This window comes from Cibotium barometz, chromosome 33, assembly GCF_041138505.1.
Source record: "Cibotium barometz isolate CiBa-2024 chromosome 33, ASM4113850v1, whole genome shotgun sequence".
Taxonomy (NCBI): domain Eukaryota; kingdom Viridiplantae; phylum Streptophyta; class Polypodiopsida; order Cyatheales; family Cibotiaceae; genus Cibotium; species Cibotium barometz.
Genome location: NC_141078.1, coordinates 31,233,403 through 31,254,420, shown reverse-complemented (window position 1 = coordinate 31,254,420; position 21,018 = coordinate 31,233,403). Strand labels below are relative to the sequence as shown.

Sequence of the window (21,018 nt, the reverse complement as noted above, 5' to 3'; positions counted from 1 at the left end):
AGATGAAGCTAGTGTCTCTTCCTAACCATGGCCTAAGCCGGGGGGCGGGTGGCTAGGTTTGTGGAATTTCATAAAATCTTGAAGTTCATGGATATCCTCAAGACTTATGTTAGGATATTCAATATGGGTGGTATCAAAAGTGTAAAGGACACTGGTTAACATGGATTCTAAATGTTTGTAGATATTATGGTATAGTTTTAGAATACCGAAACGGTAATATAAAGAAGACTCACATAAGTTTAAGTGCTGGTGAGTATTGTAGACTTCTAGCCACCCATGGCTTATAATCCATTGATAACTTTATGCTACCACCTCGTAGTTGGCTGGTGTTTCGGGAATATCATCTACTAGAACAAATAGGTCTAATTTTTTGACACTGTTTAGTACCTGACACCAACTACTACAAATAGGTCTAATTTTTTGACACTGTTTAGTACCCGACACCAACTACTACAAATGTCTAACACAATAGGGTGCAATGAATAAAAGTAAATATCCTGTGGATTAGTTAATACTATATCTCCCCGCAAAATTCCCATAATGATACTGGGATTAGCATCATGCTCAGTATTTTGCTTAATGAGGGTTAGTTCACCTAGGCTTAGGTCCTCAGACAAATTTATGTCATATTATTAAAGTAATGAGAGGGTTAATGTGTAGACAAAAATAGAGTAAGAGTTTGAGGAGGGGCCCGAGGAGTTACTAGCAATTGACCTATCTCCGAGGCTTGCTCAAGGAGTAGGTGCATTTCATCCGTAGGCTCTTATCTTTGAGTGTGGTCCTGTATGACCAGTTGGCATTCCAATTCTTGTAGATGGTAGTCATTGGTGCTGAGGAGGTTTGATATGGTTGTTTCTCACACCATCCCCGTGAAGCATCCAACTCCTCCTCGAAGCAACTTGATGCTTCTTTTTGGGCATGTCTGGCGATAGCCTCTCTTTCTTGAGCTTTTGTGATTCTCTAAAGTCTTTTGGCAGCCAGTCTTTGACTGTCTTGTAACTATTGGGGTGACTTGTGCCATTATCTCTTGGTGTGCTATCACCATTCTCTACATCTCAACTTGATTGGCGCTAATGGTATCATTAAAAGGGCTCCCATCTTTGACTGTCTTGTAACTATTGGGTGACTTGTGCCATTATCTCTTGGTGTGCTATCACCATTCTCTGCATCTCAACTTGATTGGCGCGCTAATGGTATCACTAAGGGCTCCCATCTTTTCTACATGTGCCTTGTTTGTCTGTTCTCTTTCTTATTGCAAGTGAGTAGCCCTACTTTCTACTTCCTTTAGACTTAAGGATAACTGTTGGATTTGGCTTTGTAGCTCCTCTTCTTTGGCCACGGACATATGCTGGAGCTCTCACCTGTTGGGTATGAATGGTTGTTAGCTCGTGTGGTTGTGGGTAACTTCCTTTTGGAGTTACTCCTTAGCCTGCACCAGCTTTACCTTAATATCCATATTCTCTTTAATTCTTTGGACAATAGTTTGGCTGAGAACCAAATTATTGTTTTCCATCGCTTTGTACCTGGCCTCTTGCTCCTCGGTGGACTTTAAACTCTTCATGATCACATCTCGATGTGTGGCCTCTACTCCTGTCAAGTGTTCTTTTAAGGTTTGTACTTGTGTGTTGGACTCTTGAACTTGCTTCCAGAGTGCAGCATTGTGATCATGAAGCATATGAGTGGTGAGGAGCCATACTCATTGCTCGTGCTCCCAAAGTGTTGTACTTGTGCCCACTTCCCCTTCCAGTCCAGCATGCGGCAGGTTTAGTAGCCCATCCAAGTCTTCCATAGTTTTCTGCATGAATTGTTTATAGTCTATATTCTGTAGGAATGACAGCTGTGGTATTCTTTCTTCGTTCTCCAAACACCTTCTTTTGCTCAGACTGGATGTATCTTCATCTCTTGGTCTTTTAACTGTATATCAAGTGGCATTGCTAGATCTTACACTGGGATTAATGTTGCTATTTCAAGCTCTAAGGATTCTTTAGCCACCAGCACTGCTTCTGCTTCTGCTGCCTTTGGCTCCATTTTCGCAGGTGTGTCTGTCATAGTAGAATCCTTGAGCGGAGACAGGTTTTTGAATATTAGCTGAGCTCGGCTTTGAGGAGGAGTCATCTGATGTGTTTGTTCTTGTGTGGCCTCAGTGCCAGTGGCTTCTTGCAATTTCAGATCTCTTATGTGAGGTCAGCCTCAATCCATTGTATTTCCTTAGCCACGTCTAGAATGATGCCCCTCATCTTTCTTTCTGCCTTCTTTTTTCTTCCTTTCTTGATCTCCTTCATTATGGCTTTTGTTTCCATGAGAACAGCTTGTCCTTCTTGCATCTCTGTAGCAATCAGCGCGCTGGTTACTTTGGAAGGAGTGCCAAATGCATCCGCTCTACTGGTTCAAGTTCTGGAAGGGTCCTCTGCTGAGCCACATGGTTTAGGACTTGTGTCATGAGGTATGGGTTGCATATCTTGGATTGATGGGCTTTGAGGTAGTTCTCCATTTCCCGGTGTATGTAGTATGCCTAGTCCTCCTCCTTCTCTTCATGGACCTTCACGATTCTGTTCAGTGGTACCCTGTTGTATCGGCCCACTGGCTTCACCTGCATAATTAGAGACATTGCCCTACATGCCTTCTCTGTTGCCTCATCTCTGATGTTCTCATATTCAGCTCCATTGGAATTATAGGAGTTCTTCTTCAGCATAGCATCCAGGGGCATCTTGTCAAGGCATGGGCATGTATCTTGACTGGTGATGGGAGCTGCAGAGCTTCACAAATTAGATCTTCTATGATCAGGACCTGCTCTATTATGCCATCGGCCTTCGTTTACTGTACACCCCACTTGGTGTCTTTATCATGTGTTTTAATGTACTCGTCTCACAAAGCTCCGTGTTGATATTCTTAGGAAGAATTTGTGCCATTGTGTCGTGGCCCACCTTCTAAAGTTTGTCCTTTACTTCTGCATCTTCTCCAGAATTTGGAAGCACTCCAGTCTATGATACTGTAGCGCCACCTTTCCATGTGCCGTATGGATCTCCTTACTAATGATGGCACCATGGAGGGCTTGGGCATATGGGCCCAGGTAATTCATCTTTGGTCCCCATGTTTGCCTCTTCTTCTGGCTCACCAAGGAGCCCGTAGCACTGGCCTATGTTACTACAGGGGTTTCTGTGGCTTCGAGGTCTGAGGTTGACATGTGTACATGTAAAGAAGATCAGTCTCTAGACTCGTGGGGCATCTACCACTCCTTGTTTTTATTTTTATTTTAATGAATGGCAAGAAGGTTAATCGTGAGATGAGAAGGGTGTTAGTGGTGTGAGCAGTAAACAAGGTGTGTTATTGGAAGAGGTCAATTATGTAGCATGAAGGTGCACGTGCTCAAACCGTGAAAGTGCAGGTCGTGAGGATTAATCTCGTGAGTTGGGGAAAACCCGTGAGAAGAAAATCCATGAGAGTTAATAGCGTGAAAGTTAAGTATGACACGAAAATCTGTGAGAGTTAAAAAGCGTGAAGTGGATTTTTGTGAGACAGAAATCTGTGAGAGGGATTTCCGTGAAACGGAAATCCGTGAGAGTTAAAAGGGTGAACGTTAAAAAGTGTGAAGAGGATTTCTATGAAATGGAAATTCGTGAGAGTTAAAAGCATGAAGTGGATTTCCGTGAGATTTAATGGCGTGAAATTGCATGTTTTGGGCAGTTAGTGAAATTGCGGGTTTTGGGCAGTTAGTGAAATTGCAAGTTTTGGGCAGTTACGTATTTATGTTTTGTTTTTCTTAAAGATTTAATTATGGCGTGTTGTGATGAGACCTAGCAGAGTTTAGAGCGAACATAGAGAAAATAACAAAAAATTGTTTGATGAATAATGCACGAGTTTGTGGCCCGAGACATCCATTTGATTATGATCAAGGTTTTAAAAGATGAAAAGACAAGAAAAAAAAAAGAAGGGCCCAAGCTCCCACCTCAATGCACGAATGTTGTTTAGATTTCAAAGAAGCGAGGAGGGATGCGATGCAAGAAGACTCTACACGATGGAAGACTATTGCAAAATGACGAAAAAAGGAAAGATTTTTGAATTTATGGCTCAGTCATCGAACTGGGCGGCTGCCTTAATGAAGAATGTTACATGTCATCTTGTGATTGGCCCATGAGAAGTGGCCGTATCATGACGTGAAGCATTTTGGACCAGTTCAAGGCATGAACTGTTTTGCACTAGTTCATGGCATGAACTGTTCATGGCGTGAACCTTTTAAGATTGGCTTTGTGTTGTGTGCATTCTTGCTTCTTCTTCACGAGGAAGCGCCTTTGTGAAAAGATCAACGAGGTTGTCCTGTGTTGGCACATAGGCCAAGCTGATCTCTCCTGCTGAGAGTCTCTCCCTGACATCGTGATAATGCACCTCAATGTGCTTTGTGCGAGCATGAAAAACTGGGTTTCTCACAACTGCCAATGCACTCTGACTGTCAATGTAACTCCTGTCCAACACCCAAGTCAGCGCCATAAGCCGTCTGAGCCACACACCCTCAACCGTAGCTGTGAAAGCTGCCCTGTACTCAGCTTCACAACAACTAGAAGTGGCCACAGTAGGTTGCTTCTTGCTCAACCAAGATATGCATGAGCTACCGAGCATGAAACAAAAACCACTTGTGGACACTCTTGTGTCATAGTAACCAGCCCAATCTGAGTCCGAAAAGCATGTAAATCTGGCGACAACGATCCCCCCTTGGGATAAAACAACCCAAGATGTATGGTGCCACTCAAGTAGCGAAAGATGCGTTTAACTGCCTTCCAATGCTGAGACCCTGGGCTATGCATAAACCTGCTCACATGTGAGACTGCAAACTGAATGTCTAGCCTCATAATGCATACATAAATGAGGCAAACAACAGCTGTCTGAGAGTGTGACATCAAAGTGATCTCCACCATCATGAAGACTCAACTTCAAACCTGTCTCCATTGGAGTAGCAATAGGCTTGCAGTCTTCAAGGCCAAATCTCCGCAACAATGTCTCAATATACTTTGTCTGATACAAAGCAATACCTCCATCACACTGCTTAAATTGTATCCCCAAATAATGATGCAAATGCCCCAAATCTGATATCTCAAAAGAGGCATTCAAATCAGCCTTAAAATCAGCAATATGACTCTCATTTGGTCCTGTGATGAGCAACATGTCATCAACATAGAGAGCAATGATTAGATGTACCTCATCCACACATTTAACATACAAAGTGCTTTCTGTTGGACTATTCTGAAAACCATGTGCAGTCAAATATGCATGTATCTTTTTATACCAAGCTCGTGGAGCTTGCTTTAAACTATACAAAGCCTTTTTCAACCTGCACACTTTGTTTTCCTGCCCTCTTTGAACAAAACCATGAGGCTGCGATACATACACCTCCTCATGCAAATCTCCATTCAAGAGCGTAGTCTTTATGTCCAACTGATGTACATTCCAACCATTATGAGCTGCCAATGCGCACAAATGCTACGAATGGTAGTCATACGACAAGTGGGAGCAAAGGTCTCATCAAAATCAATGCCCTTTTCTTGAGCATAACCCTTTGCAAAAGTCTAGCCTTATAGCGATCAAACACTGCCATCTGGCTTTCGTTTCAACTTAAAAACCCACTTACATCCAATGACCTTTTTACCAATAGGCAAATCACACAAAGACCATGTACCATTCTTCATTATAGCATCATATTCATTTTGCATTGTAGCCAACCAATTTTTTGATTTTTGTGTCTTATCAAAAATGAAAGAGGTTCTTCCTCTTCACACATACTAGACACAGCCAAAGCATAACAATCTGATGCATAAGAGGCATGCTGAAAACCTGAACGAGTACGATTAGACATAGGTGCATCAATTTTACTATCACGCAAGGTTTGCACCAACCATTTAGGCATACCTCTAGCCTGCTCATTTTCAGCCCTATCCTCAAAAATTACATCCTGTAAATCTGCATAAGAAATAGGCTGATCTATAATGTCGTTTGAAATAAGCATAGGAGGCTAAATATTTACCTCATTAGGACTTACATTTGAATTCCCATTTGTAAACAGAGACAACAACGTATCAAATACATCCCGTGAGCTCACACCTGTCTCTTTGGTACATGATAACAAAGGTTGCACAGCATCTTCCACAAAAACAACATCTCGACTAATCAAGATACGCTTTGACTGTGCGGATGATACAATCTGTAACCCTTGCTCTCAGTACTGTAACCAACAAAAATGCATTTGATAGCCTTATCATCCAATTTTCTACGTTGTTGCACAAGCACTAAGCATAGGCCAAGCAACCAAAGACACGCAAGTGACTAATAGAAGGCTTCCTGCCATGCCAAGCTTCGTATGGAGTGACAGACTGCAAGGCCTTAGTGGGACACTTGTTGAGTACATATGCAGCACACATGACAGCCTCAAGCCAAAACGCATGTGGCAAAGCTTGGCTCTTGACCATACATCGTGCCATCTCCATAAGTGACCTGTTTTTCCTCTCAGCAACACCATTTTGCTGAGGGGTATACGGCACTGTACATTGGTGTTTTATCTCACGACTAGCCAGAAATGCATCAAACTCTTTAGACATGTACTCCCCCCCTCGATCCCCCCCTCGATCAGAACGGAGGGTGCCCATAGTACAATTGGATACATTTTCAACCATAAGCAAAAACTATTTGAAGCACAAAAACACTTCGGACTTTGCCTTCAATAGATATACCCACGCATGCCTTGAGTAATCATCAATGAAAGTCGCGAAGTATAAGTGTTTACCAAATGACAGAGTTTGCATAGGCCCACATACATCACTATGTACAAGTTGCAATTTACGAGTGGCTCGCACAAAACCATCCTTTGGAAACACAGAACGCTGCATTTTGCCCAAAATACAACCTTCACAAACATGTTTCAATGGTGCCTCAAGAGGGGGTAATGAAGCAACCATATCAAATTTCTGCAAACGCAGCAAACTAGCAAAGTTCAGATGACCAAAACGAGCATGCCATAGTTTTGCATCTGAAACTGCCTTTTCATCAGAAACTGTATTTTTGTTGAATCTTCCACACACTTGTCATAAGAATTGAGCCTATATAGCCCACGAAACAAGGTTCCAGATACAATAATCATATCACCAGAAGTCAAATTATGAACAGTACATCTGTCATCCATAAATTTGACTACAAGTCCAAGTCTAGCAAGCGCAGAGACAGACAATAGATTCTTCTTTATTCCTGGGACATACAAAGCATCTGAAAGTGTGAAAGCGCTGCCATTTGCAATAGTAAGCATAATTTTACCAACGCCCTTCACTGGGTAAGAAGCATTATCGGCACATGTGACAGTATTCTCATTAGGGACAGCCTCAAGACAAGTGAGCATATCACGATGCGAGGTAATGTGCTTTATAGCACCACTGTCAAAATACCATACATCAGAGTCAACAGAAACTGCCAAACATGCATCATGTACAGATGGGTCATACTGGCAATACACGCTAAACGCCCATTCTGTATCTTGCACAACATTTACAGAATCTGCATTTGTAAAAGCATCCGCTATTGTGGCTGCATTTGACTCTTTCTTCTTTACCTCTTTAGCCTTTAGCTTAGGGCAATTCTTAATGACATGATCAGTTGCTTTACAATAGTTGCACCTGATCTTTTTCTTGCCTTTATCAAGAGCCTTCTCAGACCTATTGTTGCTACCTGTGGAAGGAGAAGAAGTTGCAGACCTATTAATAGGAGAAGAAACAATGGAAGGAACTGCCTTACCACTTCTTCTCTACTGGGCAGCAACAAATGCCTGATCAACTGCACGCTGCCTAACCCTGTTTTGCCTAGACTGCGCTTCTTGCAAGAACTTGTTGACTAAAGTATCATACTTGACAACATCAGGTCTGTCCTCAGTAACAAGTCTCCACGTGGAAGCAAAAGTCTGATATGACTCATATAAAGCATCAAGAACTGTCTGCACAAGAGAATGATCAGGAATAATCTCACCTGCAGAAATCAATTGTTCCTTGAGATCTTTAATCTCAGCAAGAAAAACATTCATGTCATCATCTTCCTGCATAATCTTCGATTCTAGCTCTTTACGCATGTAAGATATTTTTACCTCGTTATGACCTACATACAAACCAGCTAGAATATCCCAAGCTTGTTTTGCTGTTTTAGCTGAACGAATATATGGAGTGATGTTACGTTTGACAGAAAGTACAATCAAGGCATGAGCCTGCGCATCTTTACCATCCCAACAAGCTTGTTCTGTAGTGGGTAAAACAGCAACAATAGTAGAGCTGCTAGAACCTACAACATCCTCAACAGATCCTACATCCACAGAACTTGGACGTACATCCATACCCTGCACAATGTTCCACACTCCTTTTGCAACCAAAACATGCTGCATCATGTATGCCCAAAGTGGGTAGTTGGTGTCTCCATCTAGTTTATCATCAGCAGACAACATATGAAATATATCATTGCTGTTATCAACCATGGCCACTGACTGAAACTGATGCAAAAGCTACTTGTAATGAAGCAAAGACTGAACAAAAAACAACTCGTGCTATGTAGTACAACCCACAATAGAATACGTATGCCTGTTTTACAAAAAACTGCACTGTCGATATTTCTCAATCGAAGAACATGAGTCGGAGGGTGCTGACAGCGTAGCCCTGGGAGCCGATGCCTGCTCTAATACCAATTGTTAGAATTAGGGTTGCAGGAAAGCACACAAAGCTTGGAGAAGAAGAAGCAAGAATGCACACAACACAAAGTGTATTAGATTGTGTCAATGTATAAAAGATAAGTTAGCCCTAGAAGAATGGACGTATATACTAAGCCGGGGAAAAAAACCTCCTAAAGAGGAAAAAAGTACCCCGGTGGTCCTAAGTGTGTTCACACACATCACTACCTATATGTATGGCAACAAAAAAAAAGGGGAGTCAACCAGATAAAATCCAGTTGGCCAGAATTGAGCATAGTCGACCAACATCTACTGTCCCACGACCACAAAAAACAAGGAAAAAATACAAGAAGATGGAAGAAAATGAGAAAAGATACAGGATGTGCACACCCACAACAAAGGCCCTCTGTGAGATAGTGTACAGACAGGAGATGACTGCTAACATATTATCCCTGGAAACCCTTAGTTTCCCAGTGTGAAAACTCCTATGTTCGACCAACACCATTGCTATGGCAGCACAAATCTTCTTATTAGTGAAAGCCTTACTTTGGTCTAACATGAGTGGAACTCACTTCCGTGAGTCTAAGCCTTGCTAAAGAGTTGGTATGTTGAATAGCTTTCAATGAAGCATACTCCGTCACCTTATGCACGTGTCTAAGAAGGCCAACATGCACTTGCACTTTGTGTGGTTAAAGTCACAGCCTTAGTGCACCAAGAACCAACGTGAATTACACTTCACAAAAAATTGCTTTCATCGTCTTCTTTTTTTGCAATGTCAAATTGGCAAATGTTTTCTTGCGCCGAGGCTTGCTTATCGATTGTTTGGTTCCAAACCAATGGGTGAGAATTGAGTTTCTTGTATAAATAGGTCTCCTTTCTTTTTGACCCTTCTCTCACCACTCATCTACCAAAATATCATTTTTTTCAAACCCTAGAATTTGACTGAGGCAAAAACCCTAGACTTTGACTCCGGCAAAAGTCAAGTGCAATTTTATCATCTCAAAAGTGTATGGGATGTTATTGAAAATGATGATGATCATTTGTATCAATATTTGCAAGGCTTTTTCCAATTGTGCACTATGCAAGACATAGTACATACTTGGTGGGACTGGCTCAAACAAAGCACTTAAAATCAAGTGGGTCATTGACCCAAGGGCATACAATTTTTGCAATGCTTGAAATTTGTTTTCTGTGATAAGTATTTTTACTGTCTTGCGATTATGTTTTTTTGCATCAGTTCAAATCCGCCCAACCTATAGCTAATTATATAACTAGGAATTGTTCACATTTGCATCAAAAAGGCAATGATAGCACACTATTTTTTAGTGCTGTGCCTTGCTTTTCTGAATGTTTGACATCAATTCTATTGAATTCTTTCCATCCAAAAGTTCAAAATGGAAAAGAGAGATGTGCAACCAAAAAATGATCACTCTTTGGAGCCTCAACCAAATTAACAAGGGCCAAAACTTCCCCATAAAAACAACAAGGCTATTTACCCCATAATGTTGTGTCTCTCTTCATGGCACTACAAGAAGGGTCTTGGAGACCAATGTATATGCTAGCAATATTGACATAAATCCGGGGCAGACATAAAATAGTGGCATGACTTTGAACAACTCCACTGTAGAAGTAAGCTATTTCTTTGAATCTTTGGAGCATTGCTTCAGCTTCCAAGACTTCAAGGATGAAACATTTTGATTAAAAAATAATGCATATCCCAGATCATCATCAAAACATTCCATGGCTTTACAAATGGTCAAAATTCGCCTCTATGCCCCATGGTATCAGTAACTACAGCACCAAAATAGCCATCCATAGAATGCCTTTGGAAAAAAGACAGAATTTACCATACCTATCATCAAGAATTTACCTTTTGCATTCAAATCATGACTTTATTATTCCCCTTCTTTCCAATTTGGCAAGTTTGCAGTTGCTTCATTTACCATTTTCACTAATGTCACCTGGAAGACAGTGAATAAGCCTTTTTTTAGTGTTTAACTATTATTATTTTACTATACTAGTGCCAAGGTTTGAACCCGAGACCCATGTCCCCAAGCAGAGGGTGTTACCACTCAAAGCATTTTTAAGTGGGGTAGGGGTGGTTGGTTTTATAAATACACATATACATACATACATAAACGCATACATACATACATACATATGTATGTATGCATGCATGCATGTAACTAAACTAAACATATCATGGGTCTTTGCAGTTAGCTTACCACGCTTTCCGGAACACCTGGTGGAGGTAATGGAAGATTTCTCGAAGGAGCACGAAAAAAATGCGATCGTTTATCGAATCGCCATTCCCCAATCTTCCCATACGTCAAGACCCCCTGAGATTTTAAATTCATCATAAAGCAAACAAAAAATTAATCATGACCTAAAGCACTGGGATGCAAGTTATTCTCTGATGTAGAACCAACGTATTGTGGGATATAGAACCACTACAAAGAGCAACCACTCACCTGCATGGTGTAATCACATCCATATGTATAGTGTATGATGAGCTTCTCTGCAATCTCAAGATCCCATGGAGGCTGTCAACAAATAACTCCAAATATCTTAAGCACAACTCACTCTCTCTCTCTCTCTCTCTCTCTCTCTCTCTCTCTCTCTCTCACACACACACACAACTCCAACGAGTTTTGGGAAAGGAAATCAACTTGCCTGTTCGCAGATCCATTCATTTGGCATACATACATAAATGGGCTACAATGCACCCACAGTTATGCTGCAACCAACTAGTTACTTCACCCCGGAGTCAGTTACCAAGGCTATCCTGTAACCTCAAGAATGGTAAGGCAAAGAACCATGAATGACTACAATCTGAACAATTTACTCATGTCTTGAACCAATGCTTGCAGAGCTCTTTGATGAAGCCACTCACAAAGGATTCCCCAATTCATGGCCAGAGAACAACACTATACACATCCGCAAGGCAAGGAACCCGACAAATCCACAAAACCATGGCTAAGAATTTTCGATCAGCCTAGGAGGCATACATCAAATGATCAATGATTGGGCAGAGAGAAAAGGGATGCGAGCCATGGGTTAGGTAATCTTTTCGCGAGACCAACACTAGACTGCGTCTCCACCCTCAAAGCCGTTACTGAGGCAGCCAAACATAAGAGGGGAGAGGCTGTATTCCTGCTTTGTTGACATCCTTAAAGCATTTGACAAGCAAGGTTGATCAGTAGGATACAACAATTACAGGTGGAAAAGGAGGTCATTTAAGCTACAAAAACACTATATGAGCAAGGTCGGGTTCCCAAAGAGCAAGGGCTCTTAGAGGTGGTGCATAGCACTATTGAAATGAAACAGGGATGCCCACACACTGGTTATACATTGATGAGCTTGCGGATCTCACTAATGGATTGGGTGGAGAAAGATCCTCACTAGTACAGAGAGTGATTTCTATTCACTTTTATGTGATCACATTCATCATGTAACATGCAATTGTTTTGTGGAAGCGTTTTAATGATAAGATATTGATGCTTAATACTTGCTGAAAACTGAATCGATAGAGATGGCATACAGAACACCAGATTGGGTCCCAATTACCCTCTCAAGGACTGTCTCTGCGTTCTCTTCTGGCTGGCATGTCTTGATGGGTTTTGCTACTGGATCTGGCCGCCAATGATACCTTCCTTCTGGCTGCGTTTGTCTGGCCCTGGCCACCCTTGGAATGGTGTGTTAATGGGCTGAATGCTGGCCCTGCACAGCCGTCTTGTTGTGCTTGAAGATGATGACAATGATGATCTCTATACTCCTTTGCAAGCACTTGAGCATTCATCTGTTTCCTTATGCTTGGGCTGAACACTCTGCTCACAGGTTGCACAATATGATCCACGCTTATGGCTGGATGCCTTTATATAGGGCTAGGCAAGGCTAGGGTTGGCACAACTCCATGTTTACGCCACTTTATTGCAGGCGCCCTCCTTTGGCCCTTCTACATGTCCACAATCCCAAAGTGTCCAGACTAAAAGGTAACCAAAGACCTAAAGGCTAAAAGGTGTCCAGACTAAAAGGTGACCAAAGACCTAAAAGGTGTCTACACTTGACTTCACCTCTTGCCTGGGACTTGGACAAGGGACTGACACTGACTTGGGCTTTCCCGAGCACCCGACCAATGATAAGTGCCCAACTGGCCCGTACAACATTATACATCTTGCAAAGAGGGTTTACAAAGACTTGTGCCCCAGGCACAAGTGACATGACCCTAACCTAAATGGTGCTCAGCAACTCATCCCTTGGACTAAGGCTCACAACATGCTCAAGGCCCATCAAAAAGGAGACTGTCTGTCCTAGAACTGTTACATGGGGCACAATTGCTTGGGCCACTGAGGCTGAGGTTGTCATGGCTTATGAGGAGGAAGGTGGGGGACAGGCCCTTTAGGTCTCTCACCTTCGCATTTCGCGACAATACCAGTCCCAACCCTATCTATTGGTCACTGGACTCCTGGTTCGTGCCAGAGATGGGAGATTTGTTGCAGCATTGCCGCATGGCCTATCTGGAGACCTCGATGCAGCGAAGCCATCGAAGGCACCCACACTCAAACTCCAGAGTCCATCAGAAGCATCTGGCTTGACATAATTCATACCCTCTGCGACCAGTGGGGGAAGCTTCAGGGTGGTTCTGACCGTATGCGAAAGCATATGGAAGCCTTCTTGAGGCTCTGGCAGCCTGGTCCTTTTCTCACGGTGTGAGGAGAATCTTGAGCCCAATCCAAACACGACGTATCGATTGAGATAATGTATATAAGATGGTGTGTAATGGATCCTAGGTAGCAAAAGCCACGCGTGGCAGACAAGTGTATATGCGCAAGTGCAAAATGAGAAAAGAAACAGTATGGGTGAATGAAGGAACCAGGCGGCGCAACTATCTGGAAGGAAGCAACGCGGCGACAGGTTGAAGATAAGCACAATTTACTTTTTTGAGGAAGAGTGGGTAGAGGGACTACCCGAAGAGAAGGTGTAGAGGGGACTCCAATAGACAAGTGGCTAGAGAGACGACCAGAAAGAGTGAGAGTCCAAGCACTGCAGAAGAGTGGTTGCGTGCAAGTCCGTTTTCTTTGAAGGTTGCAGGCTGGAGGTTCTGCAGATTTTCAAGTTCAGAGAGACAATTAGACAAGAACCTTCCAAAAAATTGATGCCCTTACTGAATTTGCAGCTAGAACTCCTCCACTTGCCTCTGTAGAAGAAAACGCGACCTGGGGGCTGGCCAACAACAGTAGGAGGGCTTCTAGATCAAAAAATGAAGCTAAGGAAGAAAACGCAGCCATTGTTGAAGTATCTACAGCCTGGAGAATCTAGGGAAGCAAAAAACGCAAGGCATAGTTGAAGAAGGAGAGAAGCAGAGAGCAGATTTGTGCAACAGCCTGAGCCTAAGCGTATGATACCATGAAAGAGTGTGCACAAGCAGAAGCAAATAAACATGAGAGAAAGAAAGATTGCAAGCAAAAACAAGACCTTTATTAGCTTGAGGTTACAGAGTACAAGAGCCAGCAAAGAGGACACTATTGGATGATACAATGAATAAAAGAGAGCACCTCTTATATACTTGTGTATGAACCAGGTCGGCTGTAGAAACAGGCCGACAGGACCTCCACGACAGCATATTGAAGATGCATTATTTTAACAGCCTTTGGGATGGAGACTGCAAGCCTATCACATCGCCGATGGACCCGAACATGAAGCTTACAGTGAATGATCCTTGTGAGCCCGTTGATGCCTCTCTGTACCGGAAGCTGGTTGGTTCATTGATTTGGTTGCTGAACACTAGATTGGAATTGAGCTTTCCTGTGGGGCTATTGAGCTCATTCATCCAGACGTCGTTGAAGTCTCATTGGGATGCAAGATTGCGGATCTTGCGGTATCTGCAGGGTACGAAGGATCTTGGACTCTTTTACACAAGAGGGGGATTGAAGGATGGAGTCCGACTCCAAGGTTGGAGTGACTCAGATTGGGGAGGAGATCCAGACACGAGGAGATCCACATCAGGCTACAGTTTTTCCGTTGGCTCAGGAGCGGTTTCATGGAGCAGTAAGAGGCAGCCAACTATTGCCTTGTCCTCGACAAAGGTGGAGTACCGGGCTGCTTGTGGTGCTGCTTGCGAGGTTGTGTGGCTGCGGAGGTTGCTTGGCGAGATTGGGTTTCCACAGAGGGAACCCGCGGTCATCTAGTGCTATAACCAGAGCTGTATCGCTATTGCTCGTAACCCGGTCTTCCATGCCCAGACCAAGAACATAGAGATACAAGATCACTTTGTTCGTGAGAAGATCTTAGCTGGTGACATCTTGCTTCTTTATTGTTCGACGGAGGACAATGCGGCGGATCTCTTCACGAAGTCTCTACCTCAGGCTATGCTCCGGCGGCACTCCAGCTCACTGGGGTTGGTTCCACATCAAGGAGCTGAGAGGGGGTGTTAGCAGTCATCTCTTGTCTGTAAGGGCCTCTGTTGTGGGTGTGCCAGCCCAATTTAGGTGTTTTCTCATTTTTCCCCACTTCCCATATTTTTCCCATTTCATTTTGGGTGTGGGAGGACTGTCGGCTACCTCTGTGTACATGGCCGACTGGTGGATTTTCTCCTGATTGCTGTCCAGCACCTGGCCGACTGCTTATGTGCTGGTCGACTGCACCAAAGCAGGTCGTGGGCAACATTGCTTGCTGTCGGCTGTTTTTCAGCAGGCCGACTGGCTGCCTGGGGCCATATAAAATGGCCCCTTGCCCCCCACACAGTATACATTGTTTTCCGGGATTTTCTTGTGTATATAGCAGAGTTATACGCTTCTCTCTTTCTCTCTTTCTCAGTTCTGCGTTTTTCTGCTGTGCACTTGCTCTAGGTGTTTTCAGATCTTGTCTTCATCTCCGCTGCATATTCTGACAGGGACATGTCAAGCCAGTCGCCATCAAGGTGCAAGTGTTGGGTTAGCGATAGGCACTACGCCCCGTTGTGAGTCCTAGTGCAGGGACGTGTCAAGCCAGTCGCCATCAAGGTAGGCTTGGGAAAGTCCAGACAGTTCTTTGTGTACACCCCCAACAGTTTGGTAACCCCCACTTGAAGTACCAATGTCTGGCAGCTTATTAGGCCGGGCACCAGCCATCGGTCTAGATCCGCCACGAGACAATATGCCCAACTCAGACAGCAGGGCAGCCTGTCAAGGCTGTGCAGGTGGCTAGCAGGTCAGGTAGGTCAGGTGGCAGGGGCAGGTCCGGCAGCGAATTGTGGGCTGGTTGAGGAGCCTACCAGCAGAAGGAGACCTAAATGGTCCTATAAATAGCCCAGGTCTCTACCCTCGTTCCTCATCTGAGCCCCATCTAGCTCCCAGCTTGGGAACAGGTCAACAGGCATTCAAGAAGGCATTCTAGCCCATTCCTCATTGAAGAAGGCATACAGGTGCCAATGAGGTGATAGCTCAAGTTATGAAGGTGTTTGCCTAGAACCAAGAGGTCCTGGGGGGTTCAAAAACCTCCTTGGTACTTCCTCGGCGGCATCGCCAATGGGTGGATAAATAAGGGCCTGCAGGCGGCTATCTACGGACGGTGAAATTTGGTAACTATGGGAGGATCTTGGGCCAAAGGCCTGTTGAAAAAAACCAAAAAAAAAGGCATACAGGTCGTATTACTCGTATCACAGTTGGCCAACATCAGGAGTGCCACATCAGCAACCCGACCCCACGTGTGAAAACGTAGAATAAAAGGCATATTTTACTCAGTCATGGGCATCAACAACAGGCCAGCAGCCTGAATTATGACCAACTTGCATATGTAGGGCCTATATATAAGGCTAAGCATCATTGTACATCAAATCATCTCTCTCCCTTTTGGAGATTGGTCATAAGTAGTCATTAGTCCTCTTTTGGAAGGCATGTAACCTTTTCCATGTACATAATAGATATACTGAAAACTAGTCTATCTCTCTCTTCTCTCATGCGTTTTGCATTAAGGTTCCTACAGGGTGCTTAAGGGCTGCAATAAAGTCATGAAGCCTTCCGCTATGTCAGACCAAGACAACAGCAGTCCGCTTCAACAAAGGACATCAAAGATCTGTATCGTACATATCTCAATTTTATGATGTAAGCAAATATACTAAAAGGTGGGGTCACCTCAGTGGTTTCGGGACCCAATCAGGTGTTTGCTCCCTCCCTCCCTCCCTCTCTCCCTCTCTCTCTCTCTCTCTCTCAAGTTAATGCACCACAATAATTGCACAATTAACTCAGTAATCTAGGTACCAATCAGCTGTCCTAGACACCTGAAATGCTGGTTGAAACTTGGAATCCTTGAAACAAACAGTAGCTTCATACCTGAATCATGAAATCCTTTCTCAGCATATGTTGAATACCATGTGTGGCTGAGGCAATAGCATAAGCATACCTGAACAAAAGAAAGACAAAGAGCTTTACAAACAAACATCCTTTGAAACTCTGGGTGCATCTCCTAACTAACAGCATGATAAGGTAATGGCTAGATAAGGCTGGTTACTACACATAAAGGTCCCTGCTCGTTTAGGGGGGACCCATCATGACTGAACGTGAAGCTTGGACGTGACAATCTGCCTATCCAAGCCCCCACCCAGTCACAAGGACTTCTCTGCACATCCAGCATAAAACCATACATTTCCAAAACCCAACCAAAAGCATTGTCTGCTTCTGCATCATTCTTCATCTGCAAGGAGATGTTCATCCATGTAGGCGCTATCTTCTCAAGTTGGGACTGCAATGCCAGTTCAAAAAAGATCACAACCAGAATTTACATAGGTTTTCCTTTAATATTTTTCTGCAAATATTCACAAGGCATAAGAACCTTATCAAAAACTTACTTTCTTAATAATGACAGGGGAGTTGCCAATAGGATCAACGCTTGAAATAGGCCCCATGTGCTCTGGGTAAAATTTCCGCACTACCTTCTCATGCTTCCTGGGCTTTATGTAAGAGAAAGGAAAGGCTGCCGGTAACTCTTCTGTGGCTAAATTAGGGACTGGTTTCACAAAAATGTGATCGGGTTCAGCCATCATGATATAGCTGCAAGTCATTGAGTCAAGCTTCATCTATCAGAAAAAACAACACACACTCAATTTCTTCAAAAGGGGGCAGAAATGAGCTTACTCTTCCTCAATGGTAGCATTTTGCAGCCACTGTACAAAAGCCCAAGGACGATTCAAAACAACATAACCCTGGCCAACAAGGAGGAATCAAATAATCAACATATAATTCAAATACATGTAATCAAAATACATAAACTATACTAACAACCACTTACACCAATCCACACTCTTCCCAATAATGCTACTTACTCATCCATAACACGTGTAAGCATAACATATACATATTCGGCCACAACGTTATTATTAAAAGGATTTTTATATTCAAACAACTTCTACCTTTACCATATCAGCATGGAACTATGAGCTTTTGCATTAGTTGGTGCCAAATATGGTTTACCTGAAGCTTCCCATGTTTCATATGACTGTTTAGAAAAACAATGTGCACAAAAGAAAAAAGACAAAAAAACTTTTCATAGAAATCAATAAGGTTTTTCTTTAAATTGGTTTACCTGGTCCATGCCCTCTGGGAGCTCCTCAACGACAATGGTGGGGATTTCATCCACGAGGTCGTCAGGCTTTCCAGAGTGCAAGATCCTTGTGAATCCACCCATTTCAGAGCCAGGCATGTCCCGGAACTTCTCGTACCAATAGTACATGATGCGGCATTGCCAGCGGATGTAAGGGGAATTTGAGGCGGTGAGAGCAACATGGAAAAGCCTCTTCTTTTTCTGTTGTTGTAGATGAATGTCCTCCGTATCCTGCAGAAGCTGTTTGGGCATTTTAGTCACCGGATCAAAGAAGCTTGCGCCTCTCTCGTCTTCAAAATCAGCGCCCTCTGGTGATAAATTGTGGCGGGACGCCATCATCGTTATAGTGTTGTAGGTTACAAAGAAGACGGAGCAGATTATTATCAGCAAAAAGGGCAGCGTTACACGACCCATGTCCCAATCAGCGCGAAAAATGACAAGGCGAGATGATGGGTTGTGCTTTAAGGCGGCGAGAAAGGCGATGGTGGGTTCAGCGTCGCAAATGAGAGCCAAAATCCTTTGTGGGCGCTCACAGAAAGCTTGAAAAGCTAGCTGTGGCGGGTCTGTATGGTGGCGTTAAATTGGCTATATCGAGCAAGAACCGGAGGATTCCGAGATGTGGATCAGATTTTCGGCCGCTAGCAAGACGATGATGAGCTCAGAATCGCAATGAGAGCCGAAACGCTAAGTGGGCAACTGCAGAAAGCATGGCTATGTCGGCTGAGGACTGGCATTAAGAAATGGGTTCTAAGACGATGGTAAACTCCGAAGCGCTACCGAAACCCAAATCATCGAATGAGCTACTGAAGAAAACTGCAGTGGCGAATTATTGTTTTGAAATGAGGGGGTTCAGGGCGTTTAAAAAGCAGAGGGACGCGAAACGCAAATAGAAAGAAAGAGAGAGAGAGAGAGAGAGAGAGAGGATCCAACTCGGGGGAACAACATTTTCTGCTGTTTTTCAATAAATCCCCCGTGTGCACTTTTGCAAATTTTTCTCATGGATTTTCTCGGGCACATTTTCTGCTGTTTTTCAATAAATCCCCGTGTGCACTTCATGGATTTTCTGTTGTTTTTTAATTTTGTACTAAATCCCTTCGTATTTTTAATAGAATTCGCTCATTTTTCATGTTTTCTATTTTGAAAATTGAGCACGCGACGCGTGTACGTGTGGAGCTGCTTAAAATGATAAAATTTCCACTTAATTTTTATATTCATCTTTTCTTTCTTCCTTTTTAAGAATTTTTGAAAAAGAAACCTAAGGTCCAAACCCTTAGGTATTTATGTCTAGTAAGTGAATAAAGTTGAGTATATGGTGCCTTTGACGTTACCACATTACTAGTCCATCATCTTTGAAGTCACCACATTACTACACATTATGTTTAGCCCTTTTTGAAGAAAAATTGTTAAGGAATTCTTTTTCAATACATTTCACATGAAGGGTGGAAAATTTGATGATTTTCTCAACTTTCATCTTTTCTTTTCATATTGTGTGGAGGTGATAAAATTAAGGCCAACAAGTTTTGTTTTTTATAACATGTATAATCTCAACTTCTATCTTTTCTTTTAATATTGTGTGGAAGTGATAAAATTTAGGCCAACAATGTTTTCTCTAACATGTATAGTTTAATGAGATGACGTTTAATTTTTATTATTGCTAAATTTAGGCAAAGGTTAAAATACCTTTGATTTCCAATGTTTCCGCTCAAACTCGCTCTAATAACTAATTAATGCTTTTTTAATTTTCACTCATTGTAGTCCCCTGTCTGATTAATTTTAATCAATAAGTATATAAAGACTTTATAAGTCTTGTTCTTATCACACTATACTTGTAATTACTGAATGAATAGACCCATGTTACTAAAAGTGTCATTATATTACACAATAACTATCAACATTGAACTGCTTGAATCAAGACTTCAGGAATGACGCGCCCGTTGCATCTTGCCTAAAATGTACCCCTCACATACATGTTTGACAGGGGCCTCAAGCTTGCATTGGCAACTTTGACATCATTTCTTGCCTTTTAAGGTGCAATAAAACTGCCAAAATTCTAAGATAAATGATGTGTCTAGTCTTTTGCCGTTTAATTAACCACAATAAATTTTCAATTAATGATTGTTTATAATCAAAATTTTCATACATTTTGGTTCTTTCTCATTGGCGAGCCATCAATGGCTTTGTTATTTGTTGTTTCTGTATATCATTTGTGGAGTGTGAAATTATTTTAGTGACTGTCAATTCATGAGTGGTGTATCGGTGCACGTATGTGTGCATTAGTCTTCATAAACATGTACTTTCTCCTTTGGTTACATAGCAATTCTTATGCAATTTGGATGTGTGCAAGTTAATGATGCACAACCCTTTATGTGGAGAAAGGAGAGGGAGAATTTTTGAAAAGGAGAAAGGAGAAGAGAAGACAAGTGTTTGGGGTTTCTTTCCCACACTCCTAAATGCATTGGGGCTCATAATTAGTTGTCACCATCAAACCATTTACTCATTGAATGAGTTTCTTATATATATACATTAGAAAGCAAATTGCCCACCCTCCCCCCTCCTCCACACACACACACACACACACATATTATGTGCACATGTAAGAGAGAGAATATGCATACACACACACACGTATATATATTATGTATGTATGTGTATCTATAGGTACGTAAGCATGTATATATAAATAGATTTATATGTATGTCGACGCACACACATGTATGTTCATGCACACACACAGACACAAGCACATGATACGTGTAGAGATA

General features: G+C 42.6%; 1 protein-coding gene across 3 annotated transcripts; it reads right to left on the bottom strand.

Moving 5' to 3' along the window:
- Positions 1-10,104: 10,104 nt before the first annotated feature.
- Positions 10,105-19,265, bottom strand: LOC147619482 (hydroxyproline O-arabinosyltransferase RDN2-like). Of its 3 annotated transcripts, XM_086773166.1 has the most exons (9): positions 18,239-19,265; positions 17,791-17,858; positions 17,505-17,706; positions 17,301-17,398; positions 16,990-17,059; positions 11,152-11,223; positions 10,906-11,019; positions 10,551-10,641; positions 10,105-10,471 (listed from the first exon to the last, which is right to left on the bottom strand). In XM_086773166.1, the coding sequence occupies exons 1-8, from the start codon at positions 18,668-18,670 to the stop codon at positions 10,576-10,578; spliced, it is 1,122 nt and encodes a 373-aa protein (XP_086629292.1). In that variant the 5' UTR covers positions 18,671-19,265; the 3' UTR covers positions 10,105-10,471; positions 10,551-10,575. The 3 variants fall into 3 exon arrangements, 2 of the variants coding, with proteins under 2 accessions (XP_086629292.1, XP_086629293.1); XR_015261873.1 differs by having other exon boundaries at positions 10,105-10,641; positions 17,173-17,398; positions 18,239-19,219; XM_086773167.1 differs by having other exon boundaries at positions 10,105-10,641; positions 18,239-18,822.
- Positions 19,266-21,018: the final 1,753 nt, after the last annotated feature.

Bases quoted from the DNA above. Each gene is read 5' to 3' on its own strand.
- LOC147619482 (XM_086773166.1), bottom strand. From the start codon at position 18,670: ATGGGTCGTGTAACGCTGCCCTTTTTGCTGATAATAATCTGCTCCGTC. The intron at 17,859-18,238 runs GTAAACCAATTT...CTTGTTGGCCAG, and splicing joins TCCCAGAGGGCATGGACCAG to GGTTATGTTGTTTTGAATCG. The intron at 10,642-10,905 runs GTAAGCTAACTG...ACTGTCTTCCAG, and splicing joins CAGGTGTTCCGGAAAGCGTG to GTGACATTAGTGAAAATGGT.